This window comes from Limanda limanda, chromosome 9 (genome assembly GCF_963576545.1).
Source record: "Limanda limanda chromosome 9, fLimLim1.1, whole genome shotgun sequence".
NCBI lineage: Eukaryota > Metazoa > Chordata > Actinopteri > Pleuronectiformes > Pleuronectidae > Limanda > Limanda limanda.
The window spans coordinates 28,261,017-28,287,040 of NC_083644.1; the positions used below are offsets into that span (position 1 = coordinate 28,261,017).

A 26,024-nucleotide genomic window follows, 5' to 3' on the forward strand; every position below is an offset into this window, starting at 1 on the left:
AGCTGTGTCCGACTTCAGAGGCTGCCTCAAATGTGTGCCCTTTAGAATAAAGCTACATTAGCAGTTTTGGTACTTGGCCTCACAGAGACCGCCCTTAACAGTGCATTCAAACAGTGCTTATCAAGTTGAGGTGATGGCTGACATACAAATATGGCCAAATACATCCACATAACTTCCTTTTCTCTGGTAACGGAATCATTTTCTGTCTTGACAAGTTGACAAAAACTGACCTGTGCGAAGGCTTTTAAGATATATCTGTTTAATATCGCAATATCTCCTTTTTTCTCCTATAAATGTTAACAAATTAAATCTCATTCCACTGGGCCTTTAAGAAGGGACAGCCGTATTTACCCATGATTATATTCTCTGTCAGGAAATGAAAGGGTCACAGGAGGAAGCCTCTGGACTGGGACACAGCGAGGAAATTATGTCTGGGGTTCTATGATGAAGACTTGTTGGGCTCAGGTGAGACACTGAGCTTCATCGTCCCTCGAGTGTGCAGCTCCTGTTTAAATGGATGACACAATGGCGGGCAGTGTAACCATGTTCAGACAGAAAGAAGATCAGATCACAGAAGGTTACGAGTCTAATGTTCTGTTCCTGAGTAAATGCAACCTTGGAGAGGAAGGGTAGAATAGAAAAAAAAAAAAACACACACACACAACTGTGTCATTTCAGAGTAGCTTCCTGGCTGATTTGAAATCAGTGGTGATGTATTTACAATGGAACAGTCTGAGGAGGGGGTGTGAAGAGAGAGATGATTTTGGAGCAAGGGGAACAACTGAGTCCTCTCTCCATCTCTACCCTCTCCGCCCAAGGTCTAAAAGAAGTTTTACAGGTAAATGCAAAACATGAAAATAACCAAACACAAAGCTCACTGCAGTGACCGTGGGACCACAACTGGGTTTCACCCAAATGTGCTGATCCAAATTCAGGAAGGATTGGTTTACTGGTGCAAATGGTGGGTAACCTTGGAAATGTATAGACCTTGGCAGGACGTCAGCATTTTGGAAGGTAGATGGGTCAGTGGTCAGACGTAGAAAAGTCGTACCCTGGAGGTGCTGACATGTAGGTCGTCATCATAGAACTTAGTCTCGATGATCACATTACCACTGGAACAGAGAGACACATAAACTTCAGTTCTTTAGCTATAACAGTATATACGCTCTGTAAACAGTAAATTGCTGAAGAGATCTGATAACATGATGACATTACTAAGGAAAGAGAAGTCCCATGACCAGACAAACCAACCTAATTTCTGGGTCAAACTGGCCTGTGGTCATGCTCCGGAGCTATCTCAGAATTATTCCTTGTGAATCCTCCTCAAACAGTTCTACAAAACACTTTCTTTATTGTTGGTGTCCTGGACATTGTGTGCAGAGCTTTAAATAAATAGTCTATGGTACTGAGTGAAGTTAGAACACTGAACATTTATCCAATGGAACTGTATTAGATTTATTATTGTCTGTAAATGTTCACTGTTATGCGGATGACACCCAGTTATATTTGTCAATAAAACCTGAACAAAGTAATCAATTAAGTAAACTTCGAGCATGTCTCAAGGACATAAAAACCTGGATGACCCGCGATTTTCTCTTATTAAACTCAGATAAAACGGAGGTTATAATACTTGGCCCTAAACACCTTAGAGAGACACTATCTAATGATATAGCTGCGCTAGACGACATTACCCTTGCTTCCAATGAAACAGTCAGGAACTTGGGAGTGATCCTCGATCCTGATTTGTCCTTTAATTGTCACTTAAAACTAATTTCTAGGACCGCCTTTTTCCACTTGCGTAATATTTCAAAAATCAGACATGTCCTTTCGCAAAAAGATGCTGAAAAACTAGTGCACGCCTTTGTTACATCGAGACTGGACTATTGTAATTCATTATTATCAGGCTCCAGCAGCAAGTCGTTAAAGACTCTGCAGCTGGCTCAAAATGCTGCAGCACGTGTACTGATGAGAACCAAGAAAAGAGAGCACATTTCTCCAGTATTAGCATCGCTACACTGGCTTCCTGTTAAATCTAGAATAGAATTTAAAATTCTCCTCCTCACCTTCAAGGCCCTTAATAATATAGCGCCATTTTACCTGAAAGAGCTGTTAGTACCTTATCAACCCACTAGAGCCCTCAGCTCCCAGAATTCAGGCTTACTTGTCGTCCCTAAAGACTCTAAAAGTAGAGTAGGAGCCAGAGCTTTCAGCCATCAAGCCCCACTCCTGTGGAATAATCTCTCACTTTCAGTTCGGGAAGCAGACACGATCTGCTCGTTTAAGAGTAGGCTTAAAACCTTCCTTTTTGCTAAAGCTTATAGTTAGAGCTAATTAGTGCGGCAGAAAGTAACTCGTCCTATATTCCAAAATAGGAAGCGTTTAGTTTAAAAAGGCATAGAGGTATTGATGTCTGATCTACTGAGTAGGCCACATGGTTTTCATCGTACTACCATACAAACCAGTAGCCAGTCAGATTTACCTTGAGCCTCAGTGTAGCCTCAAGTTCGGCCTGTATCATTGATTACATGGCAAAAACCCCTGATGACGCTTAGGCGCAAAGGGAATTTATGACACATGACATGACACACGGAGCTTCTCTTTCCTGCTTCTCCTTCCTCTTCTCCATCCTTATCACATCAAAGTAATTCTTATCTCATCAGTACATGTTACTAACTTGACCCCTTCCCCGGAGTTTCTGTGCCTTTTCGCCTGCAGATGCAGGGCCACAGCTGTGGCCGAACCATGGATTACGATTTGTGGATCGCGCATCAGAGGTCGCAATGGTGGATCCAGTTTGGTGAATTCTGTATCGTGCCGGCTGATCGTAGTGGTTATGGCGGATCCTTTGTCGCGTTGGCATCGGATGGTGGTGGACCACGACCGAGGCGGCGGCTGATGATGGATTCTAACTGGCGCCAGTGGACAATGACTGTGGACTATAGTGGATCCCATCTTGTTGCTGGATCGGGATCTTGCTGGCTGCTGACCATAGACTATGATTGCAGCAGGACTGCTTGACATATAGTATTGAAGCTATCCTTCAAAAATGTTTACCCTCATCTATGCTGCTAAAAATCTTTAATCCCGATGATGTTTTCCTAGACCTGCACTTCTGTCTGTCCTGGTAGAGGGATCCCTCACATGTGGCTCTCTAAGGTTTCTACGTATTTTTACCTGTTAAAAGGGTTTTTAGTAGTTTTTCCTTACTCTTGCTGAGGGTTAAGGACAGAGGATGTCACACCATGTTAAAGCCCTATGAGACGAATTGTGATTTGTGAATATGTGCTATACAAATAAAATTTGATTGATTGATTGATTGATTCTATGAATGTTGCTGCTATGACTGAGATGAATATCTGTGTCAGTCTGACCCCAAACCCTAACCCATATACTGCATGTGTCAGCAGTATGGAAACATAAAACGGAGAAAAACATTAACACATCTGAGAGGAGACTCACGTTAAAACATTGGCCGGCATCATCTGGGACTCTGGAGCTGCTTCTATCAGAGACTGCCATGTGTTGGTGGAGTTGGGGATAACAAAGCCAAACTCAAAGAACCATTCTGGAAAAAGACAAAAGCATAGAAGAGATTTCAGTGCCATCTTCACAACATACATTATCATCATTGTTATTATCATTAGGATTCCTGGCTTTGTTGTACTCTTCTCTATTTTTCAATAAGGGGTTGATGCTCCAGGTAGAATAGAGGTACAGGTACAGCCAGGAAGATGCAGGTTTCTGGAAGATGGAAGAAGACTGATGAGGCCTCTGCCCAGCCTACATGTGTGTGTGTTTGGTGTGTGTTCATTACTACATGTCAGAGGAGCCTGATTATGAGGCCCAGTTAGATCTGGACCTCCTGATAATAAGTTTGGCTTTTTTTTTTACACTTGGACAACAGCTCCCCATATATTGTTCACATACATCCGCAACCATAACACGGACCCATCTGTCACCATCCACGTCCTCAGCTCTCCTTGGCCTGTCTCCACGACTGCAGGTTCCTAATTAAGTGAAATGACCTAGAAGAATCTAAGTGTCAGCTATGATAAGCACTGATCCAATTCTCTAAATGCTGAGGAAAGAAGCTTCAGTGTTTCCGTTTACTCTCTCCTATAGCATACTGGAGCATCTTTAAATAAGGAAAGATAATCCCTTCCCACAATTCCTTGCAGCAACAACATTTAAACTACTAGACCCACATAAATATAGAAATAACAGAGCAGCCTTTATTTACTCTTCTGACATTATCCTAAACTGATATAAATCCCCATGATAGTTTACAAGCATATTCAACTTATAGTTCACATTATAACATTATAACAAAATACATATATATAAATGTTGGTTCCCTATATATCCCCTCCATTGTGAAAAGGCACCCAAACATTTATTTAAACGTATAAAAGAGGTTCAAGTGCCCATGCAAGGAAACTCAATAGGTTTAAACATAATTTACTCAATTGAATTCTTTATTTTCAGTTAATCATTATTTATTTGGCTTATTTTTAAGAATGGAAATTTCTCCCGTGTTGTTTTATCATTTAAACATCTTTGTTTTGTTTGTTTTTGCGTTTCATTACTATATTTCATTCTCTGTGTATTGTTCCCTCTGTATAAACGAAAAACTTCCTTCCTTTACTTTTCTGAACCCAGTTCCACCCTCATCTCAGTCACCAAATAAAACTGCATGTTTGCACCACGCATTTGTCAGATCATCTGCTCATATTCCTGCTTGTGTATTTTCCTTGTGGTCCTGCTACCAATGTGTATTTTCCTGTTTCTTCTGCCTGCATGTCAGTTTGTTCACCCATCAACATGTAAGCCAGTTTTGTCATATTATCCAGACCCACACGATTTTGTTTAGTCTGTCTTTTCATGAGCCACGCGGGTTAGTGGACTGCAATGGAGCAAAGACGTTTCCTCCTGTAGAAACTAGTGACATAAACATGTTGTGTAGGTGAGGATTGTATTTCGTCCCCTGGGACTCTCTGTACCCTCACCTCTGTACTGCACGGCCCCTGGGAAAACACTTCAAACACACACACAACACAGGAGTGACAACATTGACAACATAAGATACACAGCTAACTGAGCTGCCTGCTGAGGTGACTACAGTGGATGCCTCGCTCTGCACATGGCAGCTCTGAAATATTACCAGGAGGACGTCTGAAGATCTGAGGGATTTAGAAAATAACTGAGGGATGTATCTTTTGACATTTAAGGGAACCAAACACAAAGTATCTTAAAAACACAACAACCCATGTTTCAACCAAAATTGCTCCATAGAAACACAGCTCAGTACCAGCTTAGTGTAAATTTAACAGTATTGACCAACTCAATAGCCATTCATCTCTAACCAGGTTTTCTTAACATTATTTCAGATAATCAGACAACTTTCCCTTTAAAGTAGATAAGTGGAGATTGGAGATAAGAGAAGCCAAGGTTAACTCACTGTATTTGGAGTAGTTTTTAGATGCCTCACAGTATAAATGTCATAGCAGTGACTGAAGAAGAGAGAGGTGATGGAAATGCAGGACAGCAGAACATCTGACAGTAAGACTCATTTTTGTTGTCTGCTCTGATCATACCTGCTCTGGTGGCCAGGTGACAGCTCTGTGTGACAAGAGAGATGCTCTGTGTTTCCTTATCTGTTCTCTGACCAAGACTCAAACTGTCTGATGTTTGTACATCCCAGATGATGAACAAAGACTAAAACAGAGTATTTATGCAAACCATGAGTCATTTACAGGAAAATAGTGTGAGGGTGGCAGCCCTGCAGCTGAGCTGACACTACAGGTCCTAACTTACACCCTGTGCCAAGCACAAGGCAAGCATCCTTTGAGTTTCAGTGCAGAGCAGTAGTTATTTTCTTGTCCAGACTATACCCAACTTAGCATCCTTGGGTCTGCTGAGCAGACACAATGTTGGAGCATTGTTATTTTGACATGTGCGATGACTGACCAACAAAATCCTGGTTGGTGGTGCAAGATTGCTGCCTTAAATTAAATAAATTAGTTTATATGGAAAGTTCTTGTGAAGGGTGCATATTAAAGACAGGAATAAGTGCCAACATCGGCAGGTGCACGTCCAAGTGTGTAGCACTTGGACATGCAGCAGTATTGATGAATGAACATGTCTGATTATATGAATCAGGACTGTTTAAACAGATACATTTCCTCTGCCGAGGATCATTGTGACAATGTTGTCCACCATTAAAACTGCCAAAAGGTAGTTTGGATTTGGACAAAATAAATGCCTTCTTTGTCTGCTTTTAATGATGTGTTTAGATTCCTCCAGGTTCTTGTCCCTGCAGTCCAGCTTTTTGGAAATTACCTTCTAGACACTGCCCTTTGAAGAAGACTTTCTGCTCCAGCCTGAACTTCTCCAATTTCTCAGAGGAGGAAAAGTTCAGTTCCCTGGACACTGCTTTACACTTCAGTATCTTCTTTGGGACACGAGCTAGAGAGACAATGGGAAATTTTAATTAACTGTTCTGACAACAGGGCAGCAAAAGTGTACAACAGAGATTCACTGGCAGAGCCATGGATCAAGGCTTTCAACTTGCTTGGTTGTAAACTGAGAGTGTGTGGTATCACACCATCAATGCTAGCCCTACTTTAACACATGTTAAACTTCCATATGGCCATATGTCCTACAAACTCATAGAATCTATCAGCTTTTTTACAGAGGGACAGTTAATTAACCTGAATGGCATACCACTGGATTCATGTTAATTGACAATCATGAAATAAAAATGCTGACACAGAGCGATGTCTGCCCCGTCATCATATCTGAAATAATAGAGGTATATATAAATCTATATATATATATATATATACTATTTTATAGATTTTTCAACTACATCATCCTTTTTAATCCTTATCACACTGCACATTTGATTATGAAATTTTAACATAATTTTCATTTTAAGACACAATTTTTTTGTGTGTGACAAATAGACCTTTGAATCCTTGTGCATAACATTAACAATTGTGGATTAAAGTTGACTGGGTGATAAAATTCTGGTTTGTTTTCATTTCTACCTAACTGCAGTACACTGGATTCAGGTAAAACCAATGTGGCTCATATGGCTGCCCCGTTCACCCCGCTGTAAAGCTGTTTGTCACAACCACAGTTCTCTCTAATGTAACTGATAAGCAAACCTCAGGAATGAATGCTATCACTGTGAAACTATTGAAAATATTGGAAAATACCCGATCTCGCAATGTGAGGGAAATTAACCAAAACATTTTTAGATATGTCTCATTCACCAAATCTGCACCAAATATTTGATGGGTTCTTCCCTCATCCATGCCAGATCCCTCCACACAGGAAGGGATATGGCACAAGTCATGGTTGAAAACATAAACTCCTTGGTGGAGTTAAAATGGCTAGTATAGTGAAAATTAAAGTCAAAAAAGCCTTTAACCTGATCTGTGATCATACATGCAGTGCATTGTTATGCCAAGTTTGTGAATGTACCTTCATGTTCTACTCCTGGTACAGAAAGGTCTTCAGTTCCCTGCCATAGCACTTTGCCTGTTTCTGCATCTCGGAGATTCATCCAGTTTCTGTCAGGAAAAGGTTAAGTGACAACAACAAAAGAATGTACAAAGTGAACTGAAATATCCATAAACACAAGAGGGAATGGCAGGCTGATCTAGCTTCAACAGAGTCTGAACAATCTTTAACACCTTTTACACTAAGACAACCAGGCTGTGGTGGAATACGGATCAGCTCAGAGTGGATATAACCTTTGTTCAGGTTAACAGGAAGAGGATGGAGATTAAGTCTAATACTCACTCAGCAATAACATAGCAATATTCTCCCCATTTAAAGAAACTGCATCACTAATCACTATACAAGTGATTCTGTGACAATTGATATAGCAGGAGTCAATCGTCTTTGCTGCATTATAAAGCATTGGAAAAAAAGGCTGACCCTACATGCACTGTAGAATGTGTGTGTGGATTAGCAAAAGGCAAAAAACCCTCTCCTGTAAAGCACTTTGAGTGGTCATCAAGACTAGAAAAGCACTTTATAAATACAGACCATATACCATAAGAGAAGTATTGCATTACCATAAACTGAGATAATACCGTGTTGCCAAGCGATTAGTAGGAGGCTGATCACTTACCAGCTAATATTTACTGGCCAATTTTATCAAATGCGGTCAGTTAGTTTATAAACAGATGAATAAATCTAAAAACAACAATCGTGCATTTAGTTATTTTCCCAGAGGTCCTGCCTCTACCCCCACCTCACCAGTTCCGCAATCCTGACAAACCAGCCCCAGGTAACATAGGATGCATAGGAGCTTGAGGGGGCTTAACACACAACACAGCCTGATGAATACAACCACTTTAAGGACTTTAAGGACCTCAAGTTTTAAATAACGATAAAAAGACGTACAGACTAGCATTTAACAGCGATCATATCCCCAATCCCACATTCGTGTCTCAGTGGGACTGAATTTTACATGCATTTGAGTGGCTACAGTTCCCTCATATCAAATAGGATTTGGTGTATGGATTCTGCTGTTCAAATGGGAATTTAAGGGAAAGGGGTATATTTTAATATACAGTATAATAATATTGTCCTTATTCAAGGCCAAGTTCTGTTAACTTCAGCCATTTTGGTCCCATCTCCTTCCATTTTAAATCCAGCCACCAGATGTCCCCAAACTTTCCCTCCTGTCCCAGTCTCCTGACTCCCCACAACCACCTGTCCACCTGCCTGCACACATGTTCCAATATCCCTCATCAGTTCCTAGTTCATCCCCATTTATATTCTTTGTCAGACCATCTTTTTTTCTACCTGGTTATGTCTGCTAGTGTCCCTCAGCTTTAGTGTCTGGTTTTCTGTCCCTGTTGTTTTCCTGCTAAACTTAGTCTGGCATTATTTATCAAAATACTTCACAACTTCCCTGTGCTGGTAATGAATACTACAAGAGAGAGAGAGGAACACCTCTAAAAACATAACAACTGTTAACAATATCCCCAACAAAAAGTTCAAGTCCCATGAACTGCTTCTGAAAATGGATCCTGTGTTTTAAAAAACCTGGGAAACAGATTTGCTTTATTAGTTTAATTCTCCACTTGTCCTTATTGTGTTATACATTTAATTTAGCAGAAAATCAGATTCAGAACATTAATATACTTTGTTGAAGTGCATCTGGCAGAGAGAAGGTGAAAACTCTAATGGAGCATCTTGAAGATGTTGATTCTAAACCAAAGTGTAAGCTACTGTTAGAGTAGGAAGGTCACTTACTCTTGACAGCTATATGATCTTAAGCCCACCATGGAGGCTAATGTGCAGCAGGATGCAAATTTCCCTAGATCAGTACTTACAGATTTTAACAAAGAAATATGTTCGCACTTTAGAGAGTTGTAGATTTAATTTTAGAAGGATAGAATTATCACTATTATCAACCACTAGTATTATCAACCACTAGTATTTGACTAGAATTACTTGAAGCCCAACATTGATCTAAATTCCAAGCTAAATAATATTATGTTTTAGAAACATATTGGTCCAAAAAATACAGTGAGCGTATATATCTACCCCAAAAGCTAACAGTGTGGAAATGTGGAAGCTGAAAAAGGCTTTGTGTAGCTGGCTGTTAGCTGTCCCATCAGGCTGTCAGCTGGTCAGCTGTTCTTGACCTCCACTAATGCTACCAACACAATACAACCATCAATCACAGCCTGTGAGCACCCAGTCAGTGGCTCCACTGTGCATTACAGCTCATGCATTATTTACCAACTGCTAACACACACACACACACACACACACACACACACACACTCTGTCCTGACCCTCAACAGGAGTGAGTAAAAAAAAAAAACTAATAACAGGGGGAAAACCATAGAACCTTCAAAGAGAGTCACATGTGAGGGACCCTTGTCTCACGACGGACAGAAGTGCAACAGATGTGTGTAACTGAACACACGAACAAAATAAAAAAATTTACAACATTGATTACAACAAACAGATTTAAGCATAATGGAAGGTGTGTCAATGTTTATACATAAGAAAAGGGAGCAGCAATGACTAATTGAAATGGAGGAGTTATTGCCAGTAATGGTAGAATATGTGAGTAGGCATATAGTACATCAAGCTGTCTTTTTGTAATCACAGTCCATGATCAGCAGCCACCATGATCTTGATCCACCACATCACTTCACTTCAGCCTGGGTGGGATTCTAAGTCAGAGAGTATGTTGCTGGTTTGTTTCTTTTAAATAAAGAACAATACCTGAGTGCAGGCTCAACAGCCCAGCAATAACATCAATCCATTGAAGCGTGCTATCATCATCCTTCTGTTTTAGAAGATTCTCCCCTCAACCCCCTGTCACACTCAGACACTACTTAGTGTCACACACACACACAGTCAACTCCGTACCATCTGTGAAGCCCTTCATCCCACCGCAGCCGTCTCACACAGCTTCTACAGCACCACGTCTCTCACCGTCCATGTCAGCAAACATTCTGTTTCACATGTGAGCTGCATTCACATTACTGACAGAGTAAACTACACCCTTTCTCCTGCACATATTACTGAGAAGGAGCATTAGTGCCAATGTAAGGACGACCAGTATCCTGACCTAAGTTTGTTATGGTAATAAATGGTAAATGGTTTTGTATTTATATAGCGCTTTTCTAGTCTTGATGTCTCACAGCTCTTTACAGTACAGTTTTACATTCACCCATTCACACACACATTCATACAGTGCATCTATTAGCAGCACTTTGTTGTTCTATGAGGGACAATTCAAGGTTCAGCATCTTTCCCAAGGGGGAAGACTGGGGATCGAACTGCCGATCTTCAGGTTGGAGGACGACCGCTCTACCCCTCAGCCACAGCCGCTTATGCAAGTTATTCATTGGGTAAAGATGTTCATTTTCCTGCATTTGTCTTTGTGTTTAGTTGTTTGTTTTCAAAATGAATCTGACTTAAGAAACAGAATCTCAAAATACTCGAACTTCTCACAGATTTCTTTCAGTTCCATTATTCAGTTGATTTTTTTATTATTTCAAATCTCTGTTCTATTATCTCCACATTCATGTAAATGTCTACTTATAGCAACGTTTTATGGAATCATAATTCAATGACCAATATGAAAATTATCATATTGTATACTACTCATCTGATATTACCTGCTAGAAGCTTCAGTCCATGTTTATTGGTGTTGTACTGGCCTTCGGAGACCTGTAAAGGTCACAGACCTCCACCCTTTCCACCAACCCCTACCTCTTCCACTGTTTTTCAGTAAAGTGTGCTAAATTCAATGGTTTCTCTAATCCTCTCAAGTGTAAGTAAATCCAATCTCCCACATCAAAGTCATCATCCACCACAATAATCCAGGCCTGGCTATAAAGTCATTCTCATTGATGCTCTTTTACCAGGTTTCACTGTAGTTTCTAAACATAGTAAAATTAAACACATGTTATTTCAGTAAAGACTTTGTCGAGACGGTGGCCTAACAAGTGGGCAGCCTGTTCAGCTTTAGCAAGAAAGAACCCACACTGATGTTGTAAACTCCCAGATCAAACACTCACAGACAAAAGGAATATAATTTCAGCGGTGGACTTAAACTCAGACAACATTGTACATGATTGTACTATTGTTTCCCCAGGGCCACCTGCAGGTCGTGGCAAGTGTGTGTGTAAACCACCAGGGTGTCAGAACACGCGCACGCACGCACGCACAAACACGCACACGCACACACACACCACACACACATTAATGAGCCCCTAGTGAAAAGCTGCTGTCAGTGTTTAGTCTGCATTTATTTTTAAAGATGCTTTAATAGCTCAAACTATTCCTCACACCGACCTTCACACAACCTAACAGCAGACAACACATCTACACGACTGATACATCATTTCAATTCAGTCTATTCATACTTCATGACCATCCATACACTCCTCCATTACTCATATGGTTTCCCAACCTTCACTATGATGAATTCATGAAGTGATAAATAATTTTTTTGTTCTTATGGTAGAAATATACAAGAAAAAGGGAAGCTGTTTGATAACCTTTATTATTTATTTGTCATTAAACATAGCGAAAAGAAAGTGAAAAAGCTTAGTCAGAGGCCCGATCACGTTTAGTAGTTTTTGTGTAATGCTTTGTACACAAAACCAACCAAGAAACAGACACAGGTGAAGACACAAACCAGTCTAATCACCAACAAACATTGTTTCCACTTTTACAGGTCTTCACCATTTCCTTTGCCATGAAAGTTATATTTTCACCACTGTTCATTTGCCTGTTTGTTTGTAAGCAAGATTCTACAAAACAACATAACAGATTAACATGGAAATGGATCCAGATCAGGGGACAGATCCAAGAACTTTAAAAAACCTTTTCCACAGAGAATAATGCAGATATCTTAATGGCGGGAAAAGAATCAGACATATTAAGGGGAATGATATCTATGAGAGTGTAAAATTGTAGGAAGCTTGATCGAATATTAATGAACTGCAGGGCTTGGTCAGTGTGTGCGTGATATAAGAATCATTCCATTTAAGAAGAGTGACAATTCTCAAATCCTCAGTTCAGTACAGACCCTGATTTTTGAGCCATGGGTTATTTTATTGCTATCCATCATTTGCCAATCAAAACTGTTATTGTAGACATGATCACTTGGTTTCATTCTTGCTTTAAGATTCACTACATACCTTTAGTATTACTTAACTGCAGCTCATGTTGAACTACAATGACAATGTCCTAACAAAAATACTTTTTTCAAGTAATAAAACGATCTATTGGAAAAATAATATAAATGCAAATGACCACACTTCATAAATAACTGTGATTCATTACTTTCGAGTCTGTTCATTACTCAGTTAGCTGACCAGTCGACCAGTAACATTAGTTATCCTCAAAAAGACTAGAAAGAAGTCTAACAACTGTCCTTTTACATTAGACACATTATTTTAAGACATCACATTAATGTTTTGTAAATTATGTTATGTTAATTTAAAGCTAATAAATGAGGAAAACAATTCAGACTGGTAAATGTTTTGGGCAAATGTATAATTAAATTAATTATTGTATATATGAAAAACCAGAGGACCCAGTGAAGCTCAGAGCCCTGATTCAACAGGAGCTTTTACATTATTATCTGCAGAACTTAACACTGAGCAGTCCACTCTGCAGGTTTGAGAGGATTAATGTTTTACACAGATAAGTTATACAGGTCCATAGATAACCTGCTTCTTGGAGCAAGCACCTGGGAAGGCACTTGTTCATAGCTTGAATATAGCATTATTTCATTGTCATTTGGTTTAAAAAAAGAATAATGGAAAATGGTCATACTTAAGACGACTAAGCATGATATTGTTAAGAAAACATTGTAGAAATTCAAGGCAAAATATACTAGTTAACTATTTTTTTCACAGTTGCATTGAATTTGTGGTAGCAAAGGAACCCTGGGTGGGTTCAGTTACTTGAAACAATGGGATTCTTCATTTTGAATTTTGTTTGGAGGGGTATGTACACCTCTATACTTTAAAAAATAAAGTCAAAAAGCTGAGGTACTTTTTTCTTCAACTATCTCAGAATGATGGTAAATTCAGCCAAACTTTGACCGCGAATATGTCAGTAGCCTAGTAGCTACGGCGAATATGTCAGTAGCCTAGTAGCCCGGGCTTTTGTTTGAAATGCTCGCCATGTGCTACTCTTGAGACACACTCCCCAACAAAGTGAGACAACTTCACAGAGCGCACACTACATGATCTGCTCCCTTTGCTTTAGGTTGTAGAAAGGTTCAGATTCACACTTTTACAATTGTCTGTTATATGTTTATGTTATTTATAAGTATTTCAGAGGTTAATGTTGTTACCTTAACAGTCTAGAAAAGCTAGCTGATGTGTTGGCTTTAATAAGGCTCTATGGACAGAAGGTAGTAAATCCCTGCCCCACTAGATCATGGATTTAGGCATTACCACACTACAGCCGGAGGATTGTCCTTACCAGGAAACAAACACAAACACTCATATATTCATCTTTTGTATTGATTGGGATAAGTAAGGGCGCCAAATTTCACACCAATAAATCAAATTAAAGGTTTTTGTTTCACCTACACAAGTTGTACACTCATGTTTTCCTGCTGTGGTGTGACTACCAAGCTGCAGCGCTCTACTGCTTGTTCTAGAAGGTATTACTGGGGATAAGTATTCAGTCCTACGTGGTCAAGTAAAGTTCAGGCAGTAATAATGTAGGCATCGACTTGCAATGTTGGCTCCACCAAGACCATCTCATTCTAGATATAAAGCTCCAGTTTGCTTTTAAACATGGTTTACAGATTAATGGCAAATTAATAATGTGGAATTTAAAGTCACTATGGGGAAATTAAACTGTGACACACGTTTGATGTAAACTTCTAATGAACAACAAGAAAAAACTATGAAATCTTCTCTTTTTGAGGAGCCAACTCGAAAGTTAGAACTACTTGCCTCAGGTTATATTTTACATGCGAGAATCGGTCACAGTACTTCTGAATTACAACGAGGTTGAGGTGAACTCAGAATTTAACTGGTATAAAACAATATTTTTAGGCGTGATTAGTGCTTCGAACTATCAATAGATCAAGTCTGTATCCTCCTGCTTAAATGTTCAGATCAGGTGAATCAGCTTTAAGGGCCTGATACAATCCAAAGCGGACACAGGCACTGACTACGTTTAGCTGGATCAATGAACAGATGCGTTCACATGCGCTTGTTGCCACATGTGGTCTGCATGTTAATAATTTTCGAACATGCACAGATGGACACATGCTACCGCACAGGAAGTATAATAAGGGAAAATGTGTATCACAACTGCTCTCCAGGGTCTGAGACCTTGGCGCTTCAGGCTACTGAACGGATTTGTTGCTAAGAAATTGGTTGTCCCTTTGGGAGGTTAGCAGTCAATTTTGCATTTTAGCTTTGAAGTAAGAAGGGCTGACCCTAAGAATGAAAGTGGCTTAAGCCTCAATTCTATTTTGGTTTAGATGTTATTGATTTACTAAATATTATTATTCTATAGGTAACTTCATCACTGTTCTTCAAAATATTACACAATAATAAAATATACATCCCGCTCCAATAACGACACACCTATCAGAATGTACTAGAGGTGGAAGCACAGTTGTGGTGGTACTTTGCTCAATTGAATTTGCCTGACTCCACCACAACCCACATCACGTCACACTGGCACTATTAGACAGCACTATACTGACATCAAGGGTTAAGTGTATCCACTTAACCCTTGATGTCAGTTCCCACGAGGGCCCTGTACACCAAAAAGCATCTTAAGGCTAAGTTGATCTCAGACCGGTAACTTATAATGGGACAATGATAACTCTCTAACCCAGATCAAAGACTGAAAAGGTGAATGTTCCTGGATTAAGTAAATTGAGGTATCTGGCACACATACATTGTATCACAAAATAACATCACTTCACTCTTGGGCAGAGAGTGTTTTGAGAACAAATACTACAACCTGAATAAAGAGCAGTACAAGAGGCGAAGATCAGATCACTGTAAACAAAAGGGCCAGGGTGTTCTGGTGACCTGGGATGCTTACTGTACCATCATAACATCACAGCTTTCATTCCAGCCTGGGACCTTTGTTATATAAGCAGCAAAACTCAGTGTGACCTCACTCACTGTTGGAATCAAACTAATACAGGTGAAGGTGTCCATTGCACAACAGACATCTTGAATCAGGAGTGACATGGGAAAGGCTCTGACAGAAATAACAGCAGATGTTACCAGAGAAGCATTAACTATCAAAACCCGACAACTTGCGCTTTGATATTTTGTAATGAAGTCTGGCATCATTTCCACACGAGAGGAGGAGGCAGCTGGCTTCGACAACTTCCAACATAAACTCCATTGAACTGGGGTAACATTAAGCTAACGAAGAACAACTATCTAACAACCACCACAGTCCCTTGCCCCTGTCACTTCATAGGATATTTAGCAACCGTCCGCACGGAGCAGTTAGCCAGCAATTGAGCCACAGACTGATGCCACTTCTTCCAGCTACCAGGCCGCCCTCTCATGTCAGCTAGCTAGCTCTGTCACTACAGGAGCGTTATCACATCACATACGAATCAATATGAGCCATGTAGCCGACGTTCTCAAATACCCTGGGACACACGCAAGTTAGCCAAAGCAGCAGCTAGCGTCCCTGCACAACAGCCGTTCTAATGTTAGAAGACGTTATCTAGCAGTAAACAGGACGCCCATTAAGCTGTGAGTCTGACCTTCGCAGGATATCACCAACCAAGCAGCAGAAAGGATACAGTTTGAAGCCCTTCAAAATTTCCTTGGCCCTGTCTTCGTCTGAAGACATTTCGGAATTCGTCTGTGTTGGCTCCTTTCAGAAAACCCAGGATGTGCTAGAACAACAGAGCTGCTGCTGGTGTTAGCTTCACCAGTTAGCTAACTACGCTGCAACTGTTGTTTGCCTGAAAACTGCGTAAACTATATGTACTTAACTCTATAACGTTGGACTACAGGTTCAATCTGATCCGATAATGCAATCAGCTAAATATACCAAGCTAACTACCTGACAGCCGCCTTGGCCAGTTGGAGGCAAGGCGTTCCTCCTAACAGCCAATCACAGGTTGAGCATGGGAGACATGGGTGGGTCTAAAATAGATAGAGACGCGTCACCAGGGGCAACGCCACACCACTGTGAAGGGTGTTCGGGACCACGGCGGCGCGGTCCGTTCGCGTACCCCCTCTTCTTATTTAAAAAGTACACATTTATATTCTATTGCAAGAATATGTTCTCTTCACCCACAGCGCTTTTCAGTTATTCTTATTGTTATTATTAGGGCCCGAGCACAGACATCAAAGGTGTCTGGTGAGACCCTATTGAAATTGTAATGATTATTATTATTATTATTCAGGCAAATGAATTGGCTTTTTGAGGGCTTTAACATGCTCAACTTCTTACCAAAATTTGCAGAAAGTTAGAAAGTGGTGAAAATTTACGTATTCTGAAGGAATTTTCAATGGGCGTCGCAAAATGGCTCAACGGTGCCCCCCGAGACCCCCTGAAGGTGTTCCCATTGACCTATCTTCACAAAAATCGATATACAGGTGTATCATGACCAGACAAACAAAAAAGTCTCTTGGTGCAATTGGAAAAACACAACAGGAAGCCTGCTATTTTGCATTTAGTGGCCATTTTGGCCATATTCCACATTTTTTCTTTGATACACTTGTACCAGGGTTTTCATCGGATCAACTTCAAATTGAGATGAGTGTCATCATGACAAGATGGAGATAAAAACTGACTGACAGATTTTTTTTTAATCACACAGTGTGACCGTGGCGTGGCATCAAAGTTTGATTACACGCCATTAAAACATGATGTTCTGTAACGCGGACATACATGGACCATGAATCCTTTGATTTCAGTCTTACTAGATCAAAGGAAACCTTATGTATTGTTATTATTATTATTCAGGCAAATGAATTGGCTTTTTGAGGGTTTTAACATGCTCAACTTCTTACCAAAATTTGCAGAAAGTTAGAAAGTGGTGAAAATTTACGTATTCTGAAGGAATTTTCAATGGGCGTCGCAAAATGGCTCAACGTTGCCCCCCGAGACAGCCCGAGACCCCCGGAAGGTGTTCCCATTGACCGATCTTCACAAAAATCAATACACAGGTGTATCATGACCAGACAAACAAAAAAGTCTCTGGGTGCAATTGTAAAAACAAAACAGGAAGCCTGCTATTTTGTATTTAGTGGCCATTTTGGCCATATTCAACATTTTTTCTTTGATACACTTGTACCAGGGTTTTCATCGGATCAACTTCAAATTGAGATGAGTGTCATCACGACAAGATGGAGATAAAAACTGACTGACGGATTTTTTTTTAATCACACGGTGTGACCGTTGCGTGGCGTCAAAGTTTGATTACACGCCATTAAAACACGATGTTCTGTAACGCGGACATACATGGACCATGAATCCTTTGATTTCAGTCTTCCTAGATCAAAGGAAACTTTATGTCTCGCAAAGGTCACGCCTCTTTCTCTCTCAGAACTGGTTATTTTTGTTTTTTCAGACAAAAAGCATGCAACGCTTCAAAATGGATGTGCTCGGGCCCACCCAGTGCTGCTTTGCAGCCCTAAAAATTTTATTTCTTCTTCTTCTTCTTCAGGCAAATGAATTGGCTTTTTGAGGGCTTTAATTATTATTATTATTATTATTCAGGCAAATGAATTGGCTTTTTGAGGGCTTTAACATGCTCAACTTCTTACCAAAATTTGCAGAAAGTTAGAAAGTGGTGAAAATTTACATATTCTGAAGGAATTTTCAATGGGCGTTGCAAAATGGCTCAACGGTGCCCCCCGAGACAGCCCGAGACCCCCGGAAGGTGTTCCCATTGACCTATCTTCACAAAAATCGATATACAGGTGTATCATGACCAGACAAACAAAAAAGTCTCTTTGTGCAATTGGAAAAACACAACAGGAAGCCTGCTATTTTGCATTTAGTGGCCATTTTGGCCATATTCCACATTTTTTCTTTGATACACTTGTACCAGGGTTTTCATCGGATCAACTTCAAATTGAGATGAGTGTCATCACGACAAGATGGAGATAAAAACTGACTGACAGATTTTTTTTTAATCACACGGTGTGACCGTGGCGTGGTGTCAAAGTTTGATTACACGCCATTAAAACACGATGTTCTGTAACGCGGACATACATGGACCATGAATCCTTTGATTTCAGTCTTCCTAGATCAAAGGAAACTTTATGTCTTGCAAAGGTTACGTCTCTCTCTCTCTCAGAACTGGTTATTTTTGTTTTTTCAGACAAAAAGCATGCAACGCTTCAAAATGGATGTGCTCGGGCCCACCCAGTGCTGCTTTGCAGCCCTAAAAATTTTATTTTCATTATTATTATATTTATATATACTGTTGCTGCCTGGCCATATACTGCTTTTATATTGGTATAATTACTATCATATATAAATATATATTATGTTATATTATATACTATATATACTGTACTATTCTTATATACTGTCTAACAATAACATTACCATCATATCATCAGTACTTTTACCATCATCTTGCCGATGCACCTTATCTACCTATTTTATTGTATTTTATCTTGTGCTTCTGTTTTTTTATTCTTTCTACCTCAATATTTTTAATTTTATTCTATTGTATTGTATTGTATTTTATTGTATTCAAATATACCGGCTGCTATGACAACTTAATTTCCCTTCGGGGATGAATAAAGTACTCTATCTATCTATCTATCTATCTATCTATCTATCTATCTATCTATCTATCTATCTATCTATCTATCTATCTATCTATCTATCTATCTATCTATCTATCTATCTATCTATCTATCTATCTATCTATCTATCTATCTATCTATCTATCTAATTATTATTATTATTATTATTATTATTATTCAGGCAAATGAATTGGCTTTTTGAGGGCTTTAACATGCTCAACTTCTTACCAAAATTTGCAGAAAGTTAGAAAGTGGTGAAAATTTACGTATTCTGAAGGAATTTTCAATGGGCGTCGCAAAATGGCTCAACGGTGCCCCCCGAGACAGCCCGAGACCCCCGGAAGGTGTTCCCATTGACCTATCTTCACAAAAATCAATATACAGGTGTATTTATTATTATTATTATTCAGGCAAATGAATTGGCTTTTTGAGGGCTTTAACATGCTCAACTTCTTACCAAAATTTGCAGAAAGTTAGAAAGTGGTGAAAATTTACGTATTCTGAAGGAATTTTCAATGGGCGTCGCAAAATGGCTCAACGGTGCCCCCCGAGACAGCCCGAGACCCCCGGAAGGTGTTCCCATTGACCGATCTTCACAAAAATCAATACACAGGTGTATCATGACCAGACAAACAAAAAAGTCTCTAGGTGCAATTGGAAAAACAAAACAGGAAGCCTGCTATTTTGTATTTAGTGGCCATTTTGGCCATATTCCACATTTTTTCTTTGATACACTTGTACCAGGGTTTTCATCGGATCAACTTCAAATTGAGATGAGTGTCATCACGACAAGATGGAGATAAAAACTGACTGACGGATTTTTTTTTAATCACACAGTGTGACCGTGGCGTGGCGTCAAAGTTTGATTACACGCCATTAAAACATGATGTTCTGTAACGCGGACATACATGGACCATGAATCCTTTGATTTCAGTCTTCCTAGTTATTTATGTATCTGTCATTTCATGTTGTATTATTTTTGAGTATAATGTTAATTTTTATTGTTGTTGTTGTTGATGATGATGTTGTTATTTGTTGTTGTTGTTGATGATGATGTTGTTATTATTAGTATTATTAGTATTGTTATTATTATTATTATCAGGAACACCTGGTCATCTACTTTAAATGGTAAATGGTTTGGATTTATGTAGCACTTTTCTAGTATTGTATATGCAGAAGATGGTCTCAATTTATATTATTTATACAAAACATTATGACTATGACTGACATGATTGTTGGTTTGAGTGTTTCAGGAAACTGCTGATTTCCTGAATTTCCACTCACAAGAGCCTCTAGAGTTTATACTCAGAATGAGTCAAAGTGGGTTGTAACCATTTCCGTGGTCCGTCCAGTCTCTCCACTGACCATGGTTCTTCTGCCAATTGGGCCTTATGGTCTGTCTGTGGTTAGCAAATGGCAGTAAATCATAAGGATAATTGCCAGAACCATGGTCAGTCGACAGGACAGACAGACCACTAATATGGCTGCTACTGCTGAGCGAAAAACAAAAAATCTAATGAAAGTGGTCCGAGGAGAATGGCCAGACTAGCTGGAGAAGCATCTTGGAGAGAACAACATGACCAACCTTGATGTAGATGGTTCTACATGTAAAAGAAATGTTATGTCAGATGTTCATCTTAAACCATAACTTATCCTCAACCTATCATTATACCTGTAGTGGTATAAGAACAAAAACATGTTCTAGTTACAATACAAGGAGAATGATTGTCTAGAGCACAAGAATACTTGCGTTATGCCTCCCCCCTGGGGGCAGCTGTAGATGAAGGGATAATGTCATGAATGTGATATCTCTCGAATGTCCCGAGGGCTTTTTTTCATATTCACTTGGACCCAAAAATGGAATTATTAGTTGTTGGTTGTCAGAGGTTCTGGTCACTCTGATGATCATGACAACATTTCAGATAAATTTCTAATGGGATTATATGACAGAGTGACATTTTATATTCAAAAGGTCAAAGGTTAATGTAACAAAGTGTTCAATAAAATCTCTTTCTTGGCCAGTATTCAACACAACACAGTAATAGATTGGGGAGATTGTAATAACATATTTATTTCGTCATGATTTGCTGACCAGTTAACCACGAGGCAGTTATTCTTGTTCCTAATGTATACATCATTTCACTTTATCCCCAGGCTGAAACTGAAACACACTACATAGTTTTCTTTTAAATGTTTGACTGTATGATATTTCCAAACACCCTACTTGGCCTTTATTTTATCCTCACTTTATTAAACAGTTAAAAATTGGCAGAAAAGCAGAGGCTGTGCACTAATTCCTGTACCTTCTTAGCTGTTATGGGTCGTTACGTTTACATAGTTTATCCTTACCATCAGGCAGTACTCAAAACAGAACAGAAAAAAATGAATGAAGAGATGCAATACCCCCATCCTTTCTGAAATCCTTAAGCCATGTTTCAGTTGTCTTTGTGTATTTTCTACCATCTGTCCTCTTTTTTATTTTTTGCCTATGATCTTTGTTTTGCCATCCAAAGTTTTATTTTTTCATTCTGCGTTTGCAGAATGTACTTCTTTCTTTTCTTTTTTTGTGACGGCCCAATCCAAAAACCTGAGATTGTTATCATCCTCATCAGTTAATACCTACTCTGTGGACAGTTGTATCTCTTGCCTAATCAGATTTATTTTCACTCTGATGATGTCATGTTAAGATTAGCTATCACGACCGATTCAAGTATACAACTTATGTACTGGTTCCTGACACCAATGTGTGTGACTCACTCTAACGTGTGTGCCTCACTCACACACAAAATGCATCTATCCAGATGCTTCTCCACTTATCTGGTGCATTCGACACAGTAGATCACAAAATCCTTTTACACAGATTTGAAAGTTGGATTGATTCACAGGCACAGCTCTGAACTGGTCAAAACATACCTTACTGGCAGGACATATTTCGTTAGCCTCTGTGACCATGTTTCAAAAAGCATGATAACCTTTTCCGCATTCCACATTGTTCCACTCTAGGTCCATTATTTTTTGCTTATATATGATACCACTGAGAAGAATTATTAGTGACCATGGTGTGAACTATCATTGTTATGCTAATGAAACTCAATTATATCTGTCCGTAGCGCCAGATGACTGTGATGCTCATAATCAAGTTATAAACTGCCTTTCCAGCGTGGAACAATGGATGAGCAACAATTTTTCTCAAATTTTATAAATAAGAAATTCTTGTAATTGGTACTGATCACCAGAAACAAAACATTATTAGCAAACTCTGGAAGTCTGATGCATCACAACAAATCAAAAGTAAAGGACCTGGGTGTTACACTTGAGTCAGAACTAGATTTTAATTCACACATAAAGAATGTCACAAAGATTGCCTTTAATCATTAAGAGTAAGACCCTACCTCCATCTGGAAGATGCCAAAAAGTTGAACCATGCCTTTATACTGTCTCGCCTGGACTACTGTAATGCACTATAATTAGGATTACCCAAAAAATCTATTTATCAACTATAGCTTGTGCAAAATTCCGTAGCCAGGGTTTTAATGAGAAATAGGGAAAAAAAATCACATTTCTGTGGCTTTAGCATCTTTCGACTGGCTTCCAGTATCACTGAGGGTTGATTTTAAATTATTTTACTTGGTTTTAAGTCTCTTAAAGGTACTGAACCCTCATACATCATTGTTTATCGGAATATGTTCCAAAATGTTCCCTCAGGTCATCTTCCACGGGCTTGCTCAATATCCCAAAAATGAAATATGAAATGTTTGGGGAAGCTGCTTTCTGTTGCTATGCACCAACGGTTTGAAACAAACTCCCACCACAAGCTTCTTCTGTTGATAGTTTTAAGTAAATTTGATTTGATTTGATGTTGATAATTCTTTGATTAATAACTTTGATTTCATTGTAAAGCATGTTGAGCTGCATTTTATGTAGGAAATATGCTGTATAAATACAATTTATTATTATTATTAGTTTTAGCCAAACCACACATAAAATACCCTCCCGCTTTTCTGTTCTGTATCTCATGGCCCAGAGATCACTTTAATCTAGAGTTACCTTCAAATGAAGTAATATTAGATTTTAAAAAAACGAATATACCTATTTCCAGCTGTTCCCTTCACAAAGAACCTTTTTACGCAGCTGATTAAATGACGGCTGACTCTCCAGCAGGTTGTGTACCATCCGTCAAAATGAATGTGCTCCCTATAGATATCTATTTCAGGGTTTTATTCCAACTTTTTTTTCATCTTCTTTTGCCCATCAGATTCAATATTGTCTTTGTTTCTATTCGGATGTAAAAACCTAATCATATCTGCACCAGAAGGGTATGTCACAGGATTTCTATTGACTTTCAAGTCATACTGGGCAGCAAACTACCTTAAATTGTGCTCTCGATTTTGGATACAAGCTAATTATCATCATTTCTAGTCCTTAAAAGCACTGGTCTTTAGCACTCTCTCATTTAGACTGAGACAGCACTCTAACTCCGAAAGTCGATTGTCAAAGTTAAGGCTAATCCTGCCTGTGTGATTTTAATGTTCATGGCCTGTTTGCTACAACAATTATTATTTTTGCACACTATTGTTGTCACATTAGCTGAATTAGTATAACATATACTATTTATATTATTCCATATGTATTCCTCTTAAACTTTTGTTTTCTACTCATATTAATTTCTTATACCATAACTGCCTATATACTTACTGGCTAACAATCTAGATATGAATAAATATGTATACATCTCTTTGTATATCTCCTTTACAAATACAGAACACATCCTATTGCAATTATACTCAAGTACATCTCTCTACAAATAATATTTCATTTAGTAGGGAAGTTCGGTACTATGTACATTTTCTGTGCATTTTAATTTACATCAATTTTTTTAATCTTATTTAATATAAGATCAGTGGTCATCCTCTAACCAGAAGGTTAACGGTTTGATTCCAGTCTTCCCCATTCTATTTTGCACAATTGTTGCACATAGATTCCCTGATTGAATGTTTGTGTGAAATGTTTATGTGGCATAAACTGTACTGTTAAGCACTTTGAGTGGTCATTAAGACGGGAAAAGTGCTATATGTGTGGCATTTGTTTGTGTTAGCAGTGCTCAGGGTACTATCAAACAATAAACATTCAGCATGTAGTGCAATTAAGAATTTATGTTTCGTGCTTTGTGTTGGACTGATGTTCATGGCTGCCATGCTGTTTGATCAAATCTACAACCATACTGTACAGCTAAGGTATATAGGACAGTTCATCTCACACTCACAAGTAAGTGGATTTGTTTTCATCGGAGGAAAGGATGCAGTGGGCTAAACACTTTTTCTGATGAATTATGGCATTCTGCAGTTTCAAGAATTCGTACTACATCATTATGCATTAGACATGGTTTGTTGCAGTTTAAGGTAATAAATAAACTACATTTCAGCAGAAGCAGAATGAAGCCACACAGCACCATTTGTTATAGAGCCGCCAAAGTCTTTGAGAAAATCTCAAATAGCTGTGGAAAGAAAATACCAAATACGACCAGACCCAGGAATTGCATTATTTGGAATAGCTTCTGGAGTGTCTGCAATTACAGGTGCACAGTATGATGCCTTAGCCTTTCTGTCATTATTCGCACAGTTGTTAGTGTTGATGGAAATCTGCTTTACCACCATCACATTGTAAATGGGCGAAAATAATTATGGCACATCTCAGGCTTGAACATTTGAGATACTCCACGGAAGGCTCAGTACAAAAGTCCTTATAGGTCTGGAAACCATTCCTCCCTTACTCAAACTCACTCACAAACAGTTCAATCTCCTTTGAACGTCTCCTCAGGTTTCACATGTTTATGTGTTTGTGCATTATCAGCATAGATTTGTTTGTGTAAAAAAAGTGTACCTCTGTTAATAAATCTCTTTCTTCCCTGAGTGTGGGGCCTCTAATGTGTTTCCCCAAGTCCCATATGCAGCCAAAGTGTCTGAGCAGCTCCATTTTCTCATGTTTTAATTATTTTTTTTGTTATGTCTAAACCTAAATCAGTTTTTTTTAATCTCCTGCCATCCATCATCACTGTCTTCAGTTTTTTCAATGGAACATTGTGAAGATAGGGATGATCCATGCAAATCTCATCTTTGACATGTAGGTGTTCTGGATCCATCTGGTCCAGACTGGAGGTCCACTCCTGTTAGTGACTGGTCAGGTGCTCTGACTGTTCTGATACTACATCCACATGGTTTTATTACGTTTTATGAAAGTTTTCTTGTTAATCGTTTCTTTGAATTATTGGACCTGTGGCAACTGATTGATCAGAAATCATTTGTATATTGTGACTATCTAATGTTTATATTGCACACTTTCTATATTCCTGCTTATGCACAAAGATACCACAGAAAGTACCTTGTATATGTTAACCCACTTGGAAATACATTTCTGATTCTGACTCTTTTTTTTTGTATTGCCAGTTTCTATGAGAGTGAAAATACAAGTCTAGAGGGTCAGGATAAAAGTGACATTTGATAGGAAATATAGTGTAGGATGGTTAAAAATAAAGTGAGGATTCTTGGGTGCCATTAATACCTTTTATTTCTCAGTTAGTTTCATCAGTTAATCAATCAGTATTTGGTGTGAGAACCCCTTCCTGCAGCACCAGTTCTCCTCCATACACATATAGTAGTTTCTCAGCAGTGAGGTTGTTCTTGTATCTTGGAGAACCTGCCACAGTTGTTCCGTGGATTCAATCTGTCTCCTCTTTTGACCCCA

General features: G+C 39.0%; 1 protein-coding gene across 1 annotated transcript; it reads right to left on the reverse strand.

Moving 5' to 3' along the window:
- Nucleotides 1–638: 638 nt before the first annotated feature.
- On the reverse strand, nucleotides 639–16,548 carry pde6d (phosphodiesterase 6D, cGMP-specific, rod, delta). The gene is made up of 5 exons (XM_061078048.1): nucleotides 16,310–16,548; nucleotides 7,489–7,577; nucleotides 6,340–6,465; nucleotides 3,460–3,565; nucleotides 639–1,112 (listed from the first exon to the last, which is right to left on the reverse strand). Exons 1-5 carry the CDS (start codon nucleotides 16,357–16,359, stop codon nucleotides 1,031–1,033), a joined length of 453 nt encoding a protein of 150 aa, XP_060934031.1. The 5' UTR covers nucleotides 16,360–16,548; the 3' UTR covers nucleotides 639–1,030.
- Between the last annotated feature and the right edge of the window lie 9,476 nt (nucleotides 16,549–26,024).

Excerpts from the sequence above, each read along its gene's own strand:
- pde6d (XM_061078048.1), bottom strand. The coding sequence starts at position 16,359 with ATGTCTTCAGACGAAGACAGGGCCAAGGAAATTTTGAAGGGCTTCAAA. Across the intron at positions 7,578-16,309 it reads ATTTTGAAGGGCTTCAAACT|AAACTGGATGAATCTCCGAG; the intron begins GTATCCTTTCTG and ends TTTTCCTGACAG. Across the intron at positions 1,113-3,459 it reads ATGCCGGCCAATGTTTTAAC|TGGTAATGTGATCATCGAGA; the intron begins GTGAGTCTCCTC and ends TCTCTGTTCCAG.